The 17340-nt window shown below is 35.0% G+C and overlaps 1 protein-coding gene across 1 annotated transcript; it reads left to right on the forward strand.

The window, feature by feature from the left end:
* Nucleotides 1-1162: 1162 nt before the first annotated feature.
* LOC108997083 (ATP-dependent RNA helicase-like protein DB10) lies at nucleotides 1163-8879 on the forward strand. Its single transcript, XM_018973195.2, has 9 exons — nucleotides 1163-1417; nucleotides 2491-2848; nucleotides 3754-3906; nucleotides 4773-4841; nucleotides 5404-5673; nucleotides 5839-6189; nucleotides 6393-6670; nucleotides 6953-7336; nucleotides 7998-8879. The coding sequence occupies exons 2-9, from the start codon at nucleotides 2525-2527 to the stop codon at nucleotides 8419-8421; spliced, it is 2253 nt and encodes a 750-aa protein (XP_018828740.1). The 5' UTR covers nucleotides 1163-1417; nucleotides 2491-2524; the 3' UTR covers nucleotides 8422-8879.
* The last annotated feature ends 8461 nt before the right edge of the window (nucleotides 8880-17340 follow it).

Below are 17340 nucleotides of genomic sequence, written 5' to 3' on the forward strand. Positions count from 1 at the left end.
ACCAGTCTGAACCCACAATTCATGTCCCATAATAAATATATCAAATCTAAGCCCATCTCTTACAGGCCAACACCAATTATAAAAAAACCTGGTTAGATACAGAAACACTATCCAAACGAGCTCTAATTAACAGAACAATCAAAGACTTGAAACTCATTATAAGTATTGTCACAAAACTAACACTAGGCAATAAGAAAAGAAAAATTATATTAATCATTCTTATACACCATATTTTTTTTTTCTTATTAAATATATGATATATGGATGATGAGTAGAATAATTCAATAAAAAAGATTACTTTACCGCCCTATTTGTACCATTCCATTTGATCGCTTGCTAATTTTTTATAACTTAGTGATTAAATAAGTGATTTTAAATGTATTGATGTATTTTTTTTAAATATTTAAATATATTTTAAAAATGTGAAAAGAAAAATAATAAAAAAAATCCAAAAAGTGAAGGGGCAGTAACTTTGAGCGGGCTACTTTGGGCGGCAGAGTAGCACGACTCTAATTCAATTAGTTTAAGTAGAATAAAATTAATTTAAAAAAAAATAAAAAAAAATGTAGTGTATGAGGATGATGAATAGTAAAGTTAAAAAAGTAAATAAATAGAAACCCTTGTCAAGTGTGAAGATCTCCTGCAACTATTATCTCAATTTTTTTTTTTTTTTTTTTTACATTTCGGATAATCCATTGGGGATAAAGGAGATGACAATCTTCCAAAGCCAATTGGGTGATATTTTATTTTTCACAGTAATTATAATTTTTTATTCTAAATCTTATATTTTCAAACGATATATATATATATATTTAGGTATATAAAAAAAGTAATGTTAGATATTATTTTAGATTGTATAAATTTCGCCTAATTATTTAAAAAAAAAAGTAGAATTTGTTATTAAAAATAATTTTTTTATATAGATCTCAAATTTAATTATTTAAAAAAAATACATAAAATTTATCCATTCTGAAATTATAAATATTATTTTTCTGTATAAAACGTCACACACGAGAGGAGATTCTTTTTAGGTTTCCTAAAAGATGGTTAAATAAAAAAAAAAAAAAAAGGACGACGGCGATGACTTCAACCATATCTTCAAAATGGCCAATGCTAAAAGTGCCTAATTTTTTTTTTGCTACATCTTAAGGCTTAATCCAACTCAATACCACGCAATTTCTCTCCTCTTTCCTTCAATGCCCGAGAATACTATAAATAAACATTCGCCGATATCTAATTTGCTTCCTACTTCCTCTACGCGCTTCTCGCCCTTTAGAACCGTGCTTCTGTCTCTCTCTCTCTCTCAGCGGTATACGGCCAATTCATACATAGAGAGAGTGGGATAGAGAGATAAGGAAGGGTCCGTTGGATACTCCCAGCATTTCTCGCTGTTCGAATTTCAATCATACGTCCTCAGGTGCAAAGTTACAAACCATGTTTCTTTTTCCTAAGCAATTTGTCAGATCTGAGTTCGATTTTTGGTTTATGCATGGGCCGTTCACATGATTCAAGGGAATTGAATCTAGGGTTTTAGCGAACGTGATTTGGTGCTTTCTAATGCTCTGTCAGTTTGGTTACCCTGAAAGGACGTATATGTAATTTTGTGTTTCTTTAGGGGTTTTGGCTAATTATTCGGTAGTAGTCAGGGAATACGGAGGAGGTAAATCGTATCTTTTTTGAGTTTTGTTTTCGTTTCCATATCCTAGTTTTATCGGGAGCCAAACGAAGTTTTGGTGCTCGATTGTTCTTTGCTTGTGAGGCTATGAACTTGTCTGTGAGTTAGGATTTTACCATATTTTGTTGAGTTTTTTTGTTTCCATTATGTGTGAACCGCGTTTAGGGAAAAATCTTGGCTTCGGGTGTCTGTGCCTTTGAATTTTCGGTTTTTTTTTTTAATGCTAAGAGCCCTTGAAATTTGTTTATTTTTGTTAACCATGCACTTTTTTTTTTTTTTTTTTTCACTTAAAAATCATGCGCTGTGTTTTGTTTGGATAATGGAGAGAGAGTATTAGATTGCTTAGGTCATATAGAGAGTATTAGTATTGGGGGGTGAGATGAGAATTTTGTATTTTGTTTTAGTGTTTAAAATATTATGTTTTAGTATTATAATTGTATTGAGATTTGAAAAAGTTGAATTGAGATTTGAAAAAGTTGAATTGTTTATTATATTTTGTATGAGGATTTAAAAAAGGTGTAATGATGAGATGAGATGAGAATTTTGTGTCTCATCCCACCCCCAAACCTGCCCTACTCAACTCAGTTTCTAGGTCTAGTAGACATGCATTTTCTTTTTTTCCTTTTATGTTTTCTTATTTTCTTTTTCCTTAACCCACCTTGTTACGAGGAAAATTTCTTTTTACGAGTCTCAAGGTTGCAGCAGTTTTCATGTAGCTAGTATATGCTGTCTCTGTTGGTGGGATTTGGTGCTCGTCAGTTTGAACTTTTATGGCTTCTCTTTTATAACTCCCCCCCCATCTTCCTGTTTTGTAGGTTCTTGTTGCATTGTTTTAGCAATTCCATCGCAATGGCTGCCACTGCAACTGTCTCTTCTACAGGTCCACGGTATGCACCAGAGGACCCCACACTCCCAAAACCATGGAGAGGCCTTGTTGATGGCAAAACTGGGTACCTTTACTACTGGAATCCAGAGTCGAATGTAACCCAATACGAGAGGCCTTCAGGCTCGACTCCTCGACCAAAGTCTTCTTCAGTGCCCATTAGCTCTTCTGTCCAAGTTCAACAATCTTCCCAATTACAGCGTCGGGGCTATGGTCCTGATGTAGATGAGAGGTATGGAAGAGGTAGCAACGGTGGTTTAAAACCCGAGGCTGGATCAAGGACTCAGCAGGTTTGCACTCACTTGTGTTAGCTATTGTTTTAATGGCTGTAGAATCTGCAATACTTAGATATTGTGCATTCCCCTCTTGCATATTATGTGATGTTGGAGTGACATAGGAACGCTATATACATGAATGGTAATTGGGTTGCTTATGAGGACGAGAAGTTACTTTCATAGGATTTACACTTTTGGTGGTATGTTTAGTTCTAGAAACACGATATTCCAGCAAAAGAAGATATTTAAGGCTCATAAAAGCTTAATTATACTTTTTTTTTTTTTTGGTTGAGTAATGATATATGCCATAGCAGCCAATGGTATTGAGCCAAATGGAATTTCCTCCACCCAAAGGTGTAGATGAGTCAGAGGTTCAATTACTGTCCGTTGGTATGCTTTTATTTGTACACACACACACACACACAAGTAAAAAGTTCCAAAGAGAAGTTTTGGAATTTTAGTGTAATATTTACTTGCTAGGTATAAAAACTAGCACAGTTGTGGATTTTCTCACATTGAATCGAAGAGAAAATGAGCTGAGCACAGCTTTTGTTGCATTTGGTTGTAGAAACACAAAATTTATAGAGTTATAGCATTTATTACATCTGTTTAAGAGACGTGTTTCAGTTTTCTTTATGTTTCTTGCTCACTATGTATGAACAACATTGCCATTGCCATTGCCATTGCCATTGCCATATGAATGATTAACAAAACTATTAACAATAGAATAACACATTGAAACCTAAGAGTTGAACAAATCGGATTCAAAATGACTAGTAACACTGGCTATCAAAAGCAAGAATGCGAGGACTCACTGTCTTGCAGTAACCCTCCTCTTGAACTCTTACGAGCATGTATTACATCTGCTTTATCTCTGTTCTTCAGTTGGAACTAATGTGATGTCCTTAATTTTGCATTAGAGTATAAAAGGGGGAACTTTCCATTCCAGTAATGCTTCAAATGGGACTCTCAGTGCTGGACCTGGAGGTTCTACAAGAGCCCATGTTGCTTCAGATGTTGGAGTTGGTTTATCTGCAGAGTCTTATCGTCACCGGCATGAAATAACTGTTAGCGTGAGTATTTAAAAGCTTCATGCACTGGATTTACTGCAGTGATGTATATTTCAGTGACCTGCTATTTGACTGGATGAATTGGAATCTGTTCCTCCCTCCAATTTGGATGGATGATGGATAGTTATTAACATTAAGTCATTTAGCTTGATCATCTATGAGGCATGAAAGGTGTTGTTTGGTTTTTCTGCTATTGTGAGTTGAAGAGAAGGGGGAAAGCATGACGTTGTGTTAATATAGTGTTTACAATATTTGTGGCTTACTTTGAAGGGCTGATCCATTTTCTTTCATACTTATGATTTTGGTCAGTGTTATATTTTCAGTTGAGATTTTGAATAAAGAGCTATTCATTTGCTGTCAGAATTATTTTTATTTTTTGTGATTTTCAAGGCAGACATGTCCTTGTGTCATTGTCCTGGCATAGTTTTGTTGGACTTGAATATTTGTGCATTTTACTCTGATGGCAGTATTTGAACTGGATCAAAGATACAGTATTCTCTATTTCCTTCCACTAACAAACCCTCAATATTTGAAATATGTAAAGCCGATTTTGTCCAACTGAAGTTATGCCATCACTGTTGTTACTCCTTGTTATCAATTGTAGCAGAGTGAAAAGTGGGTTCTTTTGAACATCCCTTTACAAGAGTTATTCTTATGTATAGGATGAGAAGTATAGTGGGTCATAAATCTTTAAATCTTATGGATAGTGAGAATATTTGGGTGCTGAAAGTTGATTTCCTTTTTTTCCCCTTATTTTACTCCCATATCTATTTTCAGTAACACAGTTTTATGCTTCTATACATTTACTGCACTGCTTGAAGTGTTCATCATTTTATGATTGCTGATACTTTGTTTTTCCTTCTTTTCAGGGTGATAATGTGCCTCCACCTTTTACATCATTTGAAGCTAGTGGTTTTCCACCTGAAATTCTTAGCGAGGTATGAACTTCTAGTCCTCTTCTGTTCCACACTTTTTGAGGGCATTATGGGTTCTGAGTCAAAGATTTCGCATAAGTTTGGTAAAATATGTATCCTGAGTGTTTCATGTGCAAAGTCCTGTGATTGCTGGAGGTCCAATTTTGAGTTTCAGACTCATGTTAATTTTCTTTTGTCATCTGTACTTTTTGTCGCAGGTGCGATATTTGCTCCTGGGAGGAGCTAATGTCGTACGCTGTGTGCCCTCTTTGTGGGGGGGTTTGCATTTAGTTTGGAGCGCCCTTCTATGGTGGACCAATTGTTTGGGAAGGGCTTTCCAAATCATCCAAGTTCGTGGCCGGGACTGCCGTGGGTGATGATTCAGTCTGCCACTCGGTCCGAACAGAAGAAGAGGCCTCCTCCTGCTCTAGCTTGCGTCAGCAAGCATTGTCTGCCTGCATATGGGGGGTGGTGCTTCTTCTGCCAATAGCCAGTCTATAAGTTCAAAATGAAAAAAAAAAAAAACCCAGAAATATTGGAGCCAGTACCTCTCTCACAGGGGCTGCGGGATTTTTGCTTGTTCCAGGTACACAATGCTGGGTTCTCTGCCCCAACTCCAATTCAGGCACAGTCATGGCCAATTGCTCTTCAAGGTAGAGACATAGTGGCCATTGCCAAAACTGGTTCGGGGAAAACCTTGGGTTACTTGGTTCCTGGATTTATTCATCTCAAGCGTACCCGTAAGAATCCTCAATTGGGTCCAACTGTGTTAGTATTGTCGCCAACAAGGGAGTTGGCAACACAAATACAAGATGAAGCAGTGAAGTTTGGAAAATCATCAAGAATCTCGTGCACGGTATATTACGTTGTATTCTAATATTTTCTGATTTAGGCAGTTTTATTGTACATGTACCTATATCTATACCATAAACATTAAGTTTCTTTTAATATGTTTGCTGAGGCTTATACATGACATATGGTATGCTACTGATGCTTCTATATATTTGGTTGTTGTTGGTAGTGTTTGTATGGAGGAGCTCCAAAAGGACCCCAGTTGAGAGATATAGACAGAGGATCAGATATAGTGGTTGCCACGCCTGGCCGCTTGAATGATATTCTTGAGATGAGGAGAATCAGCCTTCATCAAGTTTCTTACCTTGTACTCGATGAGGCTGATCGGATGCTTGACATGGGTTTTGAACCTCAGATAAGGAAGATTGTAAAGGAGGTGCCTCCTCGTCGCCAGACCCTCATGTACACAGCAACATGGCCAAAGGAAGTTCGGAAAATTGCAGCAGATCTGCTGGTCAATCCTGTTCAGGTTAACATGGGCAATGTGGATGAGCTTGTCGCAAACAAGTCCATTACGCAGGTGTGAAACCAATTGAAGGATTCTTGCTTGTCATGATTTGCCCAAGTGCCCAAAAGCACTGTGGCATCTCTTAATTTGTTTTATTTTGTTTAACCCCTCATTGTGTATGCTTTCTATTTTATTATATTTTGTTATCAGTGGATTGTTATGAATTTTTATGGTCATTTAGTCTGTGTGCTTATATGCTAGTTGGCCTATCGCAGCATGTTGAACTGTTGGCACCCATGGAAAAACACAGGCGGGTGGAGCAGATATTGCGATCTCAAGAACCAGGATCAAAGATAATTATCTTTTGTTCAACCAAGAAGATGTGTGATCAGCTTGCTCGCAATCTTAGCCGCCAGTTTGGTGCTGCTGTTATTCATGGAGACAAATCGCAGGGTGAGAGGGATCACGTGTTGAGTCAGTTCCGAACCGGGAGGTCTCCAATTCTTGTAGCTACTGATGTTGCAGCTCGAGGACTGGATATCAAGGACATCAGGTTAGTGTTTTTTTTGTATGTTTTAGTACAAATGGTCTTTGGTTGAGTTTTCTGAGGATCAAGTTTTGGGGTTGGAACATTGATTTGCACTGCAAAGATAAATGTTATCCTGCATTTTTGGGATGCAGTTCAAGTTGAATATGAATGTACCGGCTAAGGATGTATCATTTCAAAGAATAAAAGAAAAAATGAAAGAAAAGAAACACCATTACCCATTCCTTTGTCTTCATTCTCTGAGTTGAAAACTCGAAGCAATAATTATAGTCGTGATTTCTGTTTCAGGGTAGTTATCAACTATGATTTCCCAACAGGAGTGGAGGATTATGTTCATAGGATTGGGAGGACGGGGAGGGCGGGTGCCACAGGTGTGGCTTATACATTCTTTGGCGACCAGGATGCCAGATTTGCTTCAGATCTCATCAAAGTTTTGGAAGGCGCAAATCAGCGAGTGCCCCCCGAAATTCGTGAATTGTCATCTCGTGGCGGTGGGATGGGCAGGTCCAGACGTTGGGGTTCTAGTTCTAGTTTTGGTGGTCGTGATGGGGGCCGTGGTGGACGTAATGATTCAGGTCATGGGGGAAGGGGTGGGCGGGGATTTTCTTCTACCCCTTCTGGACGGCCAGAAAGAGGTGGAGGCCGTGGAAATGACTATGAGTCACGTGAGAGGTATTGGGGCTTTTTTTCTTTTGAACTTTATTATCTTCTCCCTCTTTAGATTCATATGAACTTGCATGTTGGGATTTAGTGTCTCTTGAAAATGAAGTCCTTCCATCCTGTCATATGATGCAGCTATACTTCTGCCTACCAATTTATACTTGTTCTTTTGACTTAATTTAGTATGTGCATAAAACAGATTTACCAAATTTTCCTATGTTTTATCTACATTTGAATTCATATTATCTAGTTGGAGCATTTGTTTTTTTGGAAATTTTGGTTTTATTTATAATTGGAACAATGAGAAAGTGGTGATATATATATTTTTGATAAATTTGGCTGTTTCCAACAGATAAATTTGGTTCTTTTGTATACCTCCTGTGTACACGGGCTATATGCCTATTTCATTCTCATTTATATTTATAAAATTTATCTATTACTTATAAAAAAAAAAAAAACAGAAAAAGCGAAATGTTTTCCCCTGCTTGAGGAAAGGGGAGATTTTTTCTCTATGTATTTTATTTTTGTTTTTTGTTCATGCTTTTTTTAATCTTTGTTAAAGTCGCATACATGGAAATTTATATCTAATTTTTCTACTCTATTAAGAAGAGTTATAATAATATACAATAGAGTATCTTGAGAACTAATGGTTGGACTATACCTTTTGTGACAGGTATGACCGTGGTTACAACTATGGACAAGATAGAGGCCGCAGCCGCAGCCGCAGTCCCAACAAGGGTTCTGCTTGGGGTGAACGCAGTAAAAGTAGGAACCGCAGCCGTAGTCGTAGCCTTGACCGGTATGATAGGGCTCTACAAACACATGTGCGCTCCCCAGTGCGCAGTTTGCACCAAGCAATGATGGAACACGGTAGGTCATCCCCACCACCTCAACACCAGCGTGTGCCGCTTCACAACAGTGGGAGTGCAAGGGAACCCAAGGATTCACCACATGAATGGGGGAGATCCTTGGGTGGAGGGCGGCAGGAAAATGGAGGATTTGCCAATGGACCTCGTTCTGCTTATTTAGGGGATGAAGAGGAGGAAGGCATGATACCTCAGGATGAGGATGACGTTGTGGTAAAACGCAGCAGATGAAGGTGCCGGCCTGAGGCTGCGCTTTGTGTTTGTTTTTTACCAGTGTTGTAAGTGGAGGTAGGTGCTATAACTAAGAAAACGGTGGTGTGGAGGATGATTAATTTTGTTGGATGTCTTGTTGGAAGAGTTTGAGGAGGTGGGGGGGGGGGGGGGTGTTTAAAGAAAGACTGAACCAGATTCCTTAGAACTTTGACTTCATTTGTTTCTCTTTCTTGTGTTTGGTACGGAAGAAAGGGCAAGGATGAAACATCACTCAACAAATGTATTGATGTAACATGGTGAACTGAATAGTATATTTGCTAATTGTTCTTGCTATATTTCATGGTCTGATAAGTATGTTGGTGTAGTCAATTTGAGAATGTAACAGTAAAACCTCACGAACTAGGTATGTTATACAACATGCTCAATGTTTGATCTATGCTTCTGCCAGAATGAGTCTGTCTCTGGCTTCTTATTTATTTGCCATCTTATTGTGGTATTGTGAGGGTATTTAGAAAAGATTAATACTTTAAGAGATTACGTATAAGTAAATTCTAAATGGGCTTATAGTATATTATTTTATGGCCAAAACATTTTTCTCTTTAAAAAAAAAAATAACAAATTATTATTTGTGCTGTGAAAACAATTTTTACCAAGTTATCCATTTTATCTTCCCGATGTCATTTCGAATATAATTTCTGGTTATTGTACGGTAGTTTTGGGGAACATTGTGCCGTTCTCTTTCTCGGTTTTTTGTCGATCGAAATTGTCGTGGCTATGTGCTCGTTAACAGCTACGTACGGAGGCCGATCGAGCCAATAAATTAAGCAGCAGCAGTGCCTAGCGCTACCATTTAGTCCTAAAAGGAAAAAAATAAGCAACGACCTGGATATATATATACATACACACTCTCTTCTTGATTTCCGGTTGAGCTGGAGCATCTTATTATTGCTTTATGCCATTTCTTTATAATTTATTTTATATAATATTATTTATATGTGCTAGCTGCTGTTTCTGTGTTGGCATTTTGGGACTCCAACCAATCACGTTGTTTCGTGCCTTACATATAACATCCTTTCTTATGACTTCTTCGGGCTTCTTTAATTGTCTTTCAGTTGGTACACGTGTATTTCATGCACGGCGTTTCGCCACATCATCAGGATAATATTCCCCCTACTGAGTTCGCTCTCTCTCTCTCTCTCTCCCCCCTACGTTTTGTTTTTCCCTTTATAACAAGATACCTTTGCCCCTTTTCTCTTTCTTTTTCTATTTGCTTCCAATAATTATCTCACGCTTATATAATGCACAAATAATTTTAGAAGACAAGTGACAGGTTTATAAAATATATTTTAATAAAAATAAAGCTTATAAATTGTTGTAACTAAACCTGATATATACATTATATATATATATACACACTAGATTGACTTTATAGCAAATAAAAGTTTTGCAATCTAACCTATCGCAACATATTTTATTAATATGTAAATTAATTTGATTTTTATAAGATTTTTTTATGAACTAAATATTTTTTATTTTGAGATTTTCACGAAATTAAGCTGCAAAAACAACTTAACATGCTTAAAGGAACCTTCTTAATTTATTTCAAATATATTATGTTTATGATTCAAGTTTGAGCTGCAAATAATTAATCAGGTTAACATATATGTACACGCGCGCACACAAACACACACATGTAAGCAAAATGACGATTCTATAATACAGAATAAACACTTAAAAATAAAATCGAAAAGCTTTAATGCCAAGGAAACAATACCTCCAGCCATGGATGTTCCTCACGATTTTGTTGCCATCTCTCACTAATGTTTGGCACTTCCAAACTCTGATCACTCTATTTAGATGATTTAGATGGTGTAAGATTGAAGGAGATTGAGTAAGTGAGTCTGGAGACCAAACTGTAGTATTTATAGCCAAAGCTTCCATCAAGTTTTAGTGGCTACGTGTCCCACGTGTTCAATTCATCATGGGGTAGTTCCAATGTTCTGCAAATGTGATGAACACTGGGAATGGACCACTTCAAGAGCTCCTAAAATGAAGGGGAGCTGGAGACTCGTTCTTATGAACGGCCTCCGTGAAAAACGGTTAACATTCTCCCACTTGGTCCACACTTCTAATATAATGTCTCATCTTAAACCCATCGATAATCTGTATTTAAGTAATAAATACAAGAATCATGGTGATAGATCCTCTAATGATGAATATTACTTTCCATGTATTATTATGTATTTATTTCTTAAATATTATAATTTATGTGGCAATAATTTCTTAATGAATAAACTCTATGTTTATTTTTGGTCAAACACAGATGAATTTTTTTAAAATCAAATTAAGGTGCACATCAATATGAGAAAAATATCAGAATAATTAAGAATTTCATTTAAATAATATTGTCAATACAATGAAAAATTACATAATGGAACCAAATCCCATATTTGCTACATGATCATTGAATTTTAACAAGAGAAATTCTATTTGCAGTCCTGAAGTGGGGACTGTATGTGCAGGCACATGCTTAAATGAGAGAAAACATTATTTTAGGAGGGATACTTTTGTAATTTTACAAAATTTTAAAGTTAAAATAGCCTAGGCCTGCACATACAGTCCCCAAGTAGGGACTGTACCTAGCATTGCTCTTTTAACAATGGCATGCCCTTAGTCAAAGGATCAATGATTATTAGCTCAGTGCTGATGTGCTCAATGACTATTTTCTTTTATTTAACACGTTCCCTTATGACTAAATACTTAATGTCGATGTGATTACTTCGACTTCCATTTTTGTTGTTCTTAGCCATAAAAACAGTAGCTGAATTGTCGTAATACATTCTCAATAGCCTAGAGATAAAATCCATAATTCTAAGCCTAGAAATAAAAATCTTAAGCCATACACCACGTGAAGTAGCCTCAAAACAGGAGACAAACTCGGCTTTCATAGTGGAAGTGACAGTCAAAGTTTGCTTGACACTCCTCTATGATACAGTTCCATCGGCCATCAAGAATATATATCCTGATGTTGATTTGCGTGAATCAATACAGTCAGCAAAGTCAGAATCTGAGTAGCCAATTACTTTCAGATTATCCTTCCGTATATACATAAGCATGTAGTCTTTGGTTCCTTGAAAGTACCTCATTACTTTCTTTGCAGCTCTTCAGTGGTTTAAACCTGGATCACTTTGATATCGTCCCAACATTTCCACAACAAATGCAATGTCAGGTCTTGTACAAACCTGAGCATACATTAGGCTTCCGACAGCAGAAGCATATTGAATGTTCTTCATTTGTTCCCTTTCAAAGTCGTTCTTCGGGCATTGGTTCAAATTGAACCTATCACCCTCCACAATGGGAGCTACACTTGGTGAACAATCATTCATCCGAAATCTCTCTAAAACTTTATTAATATAGGTTTCCTGAGACAGACCCAATATACCTCGAAATCTGTCTCTAAGGATCTTAATGTTAATGACATAAGATGCATCACCCATATCCTTTATATCAAAATTTTTAGAGAGAAGTTGTTTTACCTCATGCAGTAAATCCTTATTATTGGTTGCTAGCAAAATGTCAACCACATATAAAACAAGAAAACAAATTTTACTCCCACTGACCTTCTAATATATACATTGATCTATAACGTTTTCTACAAAATAAATGAAGAACTTACATTATGTAATTTCAAATACCATTGGTGGGATGTTTGTTTTAAACCGTATATAGATTTCTTGACCTTGCAAACCAATTGATCACCATCACTATATGAGAATCCTTCAGGTTATTTTATGTAAACCTCCTCCTCTGGATCTCCATTGAGAAATACTGTTTTCACATCCACTTGTTGCAACTCTAAGTCAAAATGGGCTACTAATGTCAAAATAACGCGTAAGGAGTCTTTCTTAGATGCATGAGAGAAAGTCTTTGTGTAATCGATTCATTCTTTCTGAGTGAATTCCTTAGAAACGAGCCTTACCTTGTATCTCTCAATATTGCCCAATGAGTTTTTATTTGTCTTAAAAATCCATTTACATCCAATAGCTTTTACACCATTAGGCAACTCAACAAGATCCCAGACTCCGTTACTCTTCATAGAATTTATCTATTCCTTCATGACATTGTACCATAATTCTGATTCTTTACAACTCATGGCTTGTGAAAAGATATCGGGATCATTTTCGACTCGAATGTTATAGTCAGATTCTTGCAAATACATAACATAATCATCAGGAATTGCTGATCTCTTTGGTCTAATAGATCTTCTTAATGTTGTACAGCCATATTCTTGAGAAATATGTAATTTAACTCGTTGTTCAAAAGTTCTTGGCAACTCTTGAACTACCTGATGTATTAGAATGCCGTCAGCAACTTGTGGAATTTCAATGATTGGTTGTTTAACACCAGTCTGTACTTGAGGGATGTTGTAAATAATAATCAATCTATCACTTGAGGTGGAAGGTTGAGATTCTGAATGATCATTCTCAGAAGAAACTGAATATTATTAGACAACAATCCCATACTCTTGAAGAAACTTTGCAAATGACCCATGTGCTTGTCCATCCTTTGTGTATCTACCATAATATTCTCTATCTCTATCTGATCTCACGATCTTAATTTGCTTACCGCATTGTTTCTCTACTTCAGCCTTAAAGATTTTAAAGGCATCTAATGTTTTGTTCTTGTTATAAAGCATCTAGAGATACATATATCGTGAGTAATCATCTACAAAAGAGATGAAATATTTATGATCATGTGAGTCCATGTCTGGACTACATATGTTAGTATGTATGATCTCTAATATGTCCGAACTTCTAATGACACATTTATTTGACTTATTGGTCTGCTTTCCTTTTATGTAGTCCACACAAGTCTCAAAATCAGTAAAATCCAGAGTATTAAGTACCTCTTTATTTACCAATCTTTTAATTCTTTTTATGGGGATATGACCTAATCTCCGGTGCCATAATTTAGAGGAATCCTCATTAATAACATATCTTTTAGTGCTAGTGTGAACATGCATTGAATCATAAGTGATATTGTTTTGTAAATTAATGCAATAAAGACCATTAGACAAAGTATCATTCACAACACAATCAAATTTATAAAATAAACTGAATGATGAATCTGAAAAATTAAAGGAATATTCAAAATGTACAAGCCTTGAAACTGAAATCAAGTTTCTAAAAAAACTTGAAACATAAAAGGTTTTTTCTAACTTTAAAACAAAACCACTACTTAAAGTTAAATAGCAAGTTCATATAGTTTCCACAAGCGAGCTTATTTTGTTTCCTGATAAGATGCTTTGCTCACTTCCCACTGGCTTCTTTAAATTTTGCAAACCATACAAGGAATTCGAAATGTGAATTGTTGATCCAGAATCAATCCCCTATGTGTTAATATTGACATTAAGCATATTAGATTCATAACAAACAAATAAAGTTGGATTACCTCTGTCTGCAAGCTATTTCTGAAATTTAGCGCATTCCTTCTTCATGTGTCCTTTTTTTTTTTACAGAAGAAACAGCTGGAATCTTTTTTGATACCAGCTTGGGGAGGTATTTTACTTTTCCCTTTCTAATTGGCTTGAGATTTTCCCTTTCCACGCATTGCCAGTATTGCACTTCCACCCTGTTCCATCATCAGTCTCCCTTCCTCTTGAACACACATGGTCATGAGTTCATTAATTGATCATTTATTCTTATGTGTGTTGTATGAGATTTTAAAGGGTCCATATTGGGGCAGAAGGGTGTTCAGGATGTAGTGTACTAGAAAGGACTTCAACATTTCAATCTTGAGTTTCTTCAATTGAGCCACATTGTCCCTCATTTGCATGATGTGCTCGCGCACACCTCTCACACTGGTGAGCCTTAGGAATAAGAACTTCATGATTAGGGTACTTGTTAGTGCCTTGTCTGAAGTGACAAACCGTTCATCAATGTCTTTCATCAAGTTTCAGACATTTTCATGCTGATCGACAGAACCACGAATACTGGCATAAATTCTAGTCTTAATGAACATCATGTTGAGGCGATTAGATCTCTTCCATTGCTCATAAAGCGTGATGTCCATTTCAATGCTGGTATCATCGAGTGCTGGTGGTTCGTATTTCCTAATAGCATAATCTATGTCCATCCACCCTAAATGAAGAAGAACTCTTTCATTCCAGACCTTATAGTTTTATCTCTTAAGTTCAGATATTTCATAACAAATATCAGAGAAATTTACAAGTTGTACAACTGCATAAAATTATAGATTACATGTTTATGTTAAAACTGAGGCCTAAATAAAATTTCATGCTTTGCTAATATAAATCATGCTTAAGAATTGAATCTATTGACATAAAAAATGCTTGTGGGCCAAAATTTTAATTCAAGTAGATTCAATTATTCTTTATGATAGAATTTTATCAAATTATTTACTTAATTCATAATTCTAAAGTGTATATTATAATTATAATTTGATATATATATTATATCTTAGATTAAACTTTATGATAAAACTATCAAATTATTTATTAAATTCATAATTCATGTGGGTAAATTATGAATAACTTGATATTTTATCATAATTAATAATATAAATATAATAAAAATTCCTATGGGATAAAATTTATTATATTAAGTATAATTAATTATAATTAATGTCTAATATTCTTTATGTGATCCTAATCAATCATAATATATAATTTTACTTAATTAAAGATGTTCTGGCTATTCGCTATTTAATTAAAATTATATGGATCACTAGACATTAAATTGCATAAAGACTAGCTTAATATTACAAATTACATAATTTTAACTAATACTAACGTGTTATTATTATGCACAAAATATTCTCATAATATAAGCATAAATTTGCATAATTAAAATTATAATATTATGCATAACATTTAATTTCATGCCCTTAACCATATATATACTCATCCAAAAAATGCATGTATTAATATAGAGCAGAATAATCAATTCATGCAAACTAAATATGAGCATAATAAATAAATTTGCATAACAATTATCTAAATTGCATATAATTAAATCAAATAAAAATTATAAGTACAACAATATAGCACAACAAATATAAACACAAAGGGCATGGGCCCAAAAACGCACTTCACAGACCAAGTATAAAAGTGGAAACTAAATGTCGTTGTTTGTCTTTGTTTTTGTAATTTTTTTTTTTTTGAAAACCGGCCCATATAAACGACATTTCGTTTTTCCAAAAATGAAAACGACGTGTCGTTTTTCTCCTTCTTTAAAATAAGCCTATATAAACGATTTGTCATTTTACCAAAACTTAAAAAAGACGTGTCGTTTTCTCTATACGAAATGAATGCTGGCCTAACTAAACAACACGTCGTTTTTACCAAAACTAAAAATTACGTGTCGTTTAGCTCTATTCAGAATAAAAGGCCTCCCAACTAAACGACATGTCGTTTTCACCAAAATTGAAAACTACGTATCGTTTAGCTCCATACTAAATAAAAAGCTGCCCAACTAAACGACATGTCGTTTTGTCCAAAATCAAAACTACATGTTATTTTGGTTGTCTTCAACCTCCAGACTGGGTTGCAGATCAAGATTTCTTGGACGTTTTTGACGTAAAAAAACTTGTTTTAATCACATAAAGCTTAGAAAACTATTTCTAAATGATTTCTAATCTTCTTTCGAATAAAAAACGTCTAGAAATCAAAACTTAATTTTTTTTCAAAACTTTCGACAAAAAAAGGGACAAACAGAGCATTACTAAAACACCAAGATAGAGAATAAAACGGGGCTTTGATACCAAATGTAAGCAAAATGACGATTATATAATACGGAATAAACACTTAAAAAACAGAATCGAAAAGCTTTAATGCCAAGGAAATAGTACCTCTAGCCATTGATGTTCCTCGCGGTTTTGCTGCGATCTCTCACTAATGTTTGGCACTTCCAAACTCTGATCACTCTATTTAGATGGTGTAAGACTGAAGAAAATTGAGTGAGTGAGTCTGGAGACCAAATTGTAGTATTTATAGCCAAAGCTTCCATCAAACTTTGGTGGCTACGTGTCTCACGTGTTCAGTTTATCAAGAGAGTTTCAATGTTCTACGAACGTGATGAACACTCAAAGTGGACCACTTCAAGAGCTCCTAAAATGAAGGGAAGCTGGAGTCACGTTCTTACGAACGGCCTCTGTGAGAAACGATCAACAACACACACACATATTCTCATTTAACTAAAATGTGATTTGTCATTTTTGTACTTCTATTTAAACACACATATTTGAGCATTAAGATAGAATGATAAAAATGAAAAATTAGATGTTAATCAGGTGGAGATGTGTGGTCATGTAAGGCTTCCGTACAAAATTTATCATATATATATATATATATATATATATAAATTTCTAAACAAAAGACTCATCTGAAGTATGAATCATTCGGATATTTGTGAAGAATGATGGATTATATCATGCATCAAACGCCATGATCTTCAAGTTTCATCCTAATATAATATATATAGTTATTTGTGGTCAAGATTAATAGAGATAATTATGAGGAAATACATACATACATACATACATACATATATATATATATATTGAGGATGCTGCTAGCGGGCTGCCCAGCCTTTACAGCTGGGAGTACAGCTAGTTGAAAATTTTTATTTTTATGATTTTATTTTAAATATTTTGTTAACATCCTTAATCATTAAAAAAAATATACAATTTTATTAATAACCACTTCCTTAAATATTAAGTAAAAAAAATTTAAATACATGAATTATATGCAGTTTTTGACAAACTTTATAATTTAACAAACCACATCGAGCCACATCAGTTTGTGAGAATATTTTCGTGTAATTACTTTATGGTTAAAGTATTTCTCATATATTATTAATTAGTTTGTAACTTCAGGTAGCCAGCAATGATTTAATTATGAGTGAATTAATACAGCCA

This window comes from Juglans regia, chromosome 10 (assembly GCF_001411555.2).
Source record: "Juglans regia cultivar Chandler chromosome 10, Walnut 2.0, whole genome shotgun sequence".
Taxonomy (NCBI): Eukaryota; Viridiplantae; Streptophyta; class Magnoliopsida; order Fagales; family Juglandaceae; genus Juglans; species Juglans regia.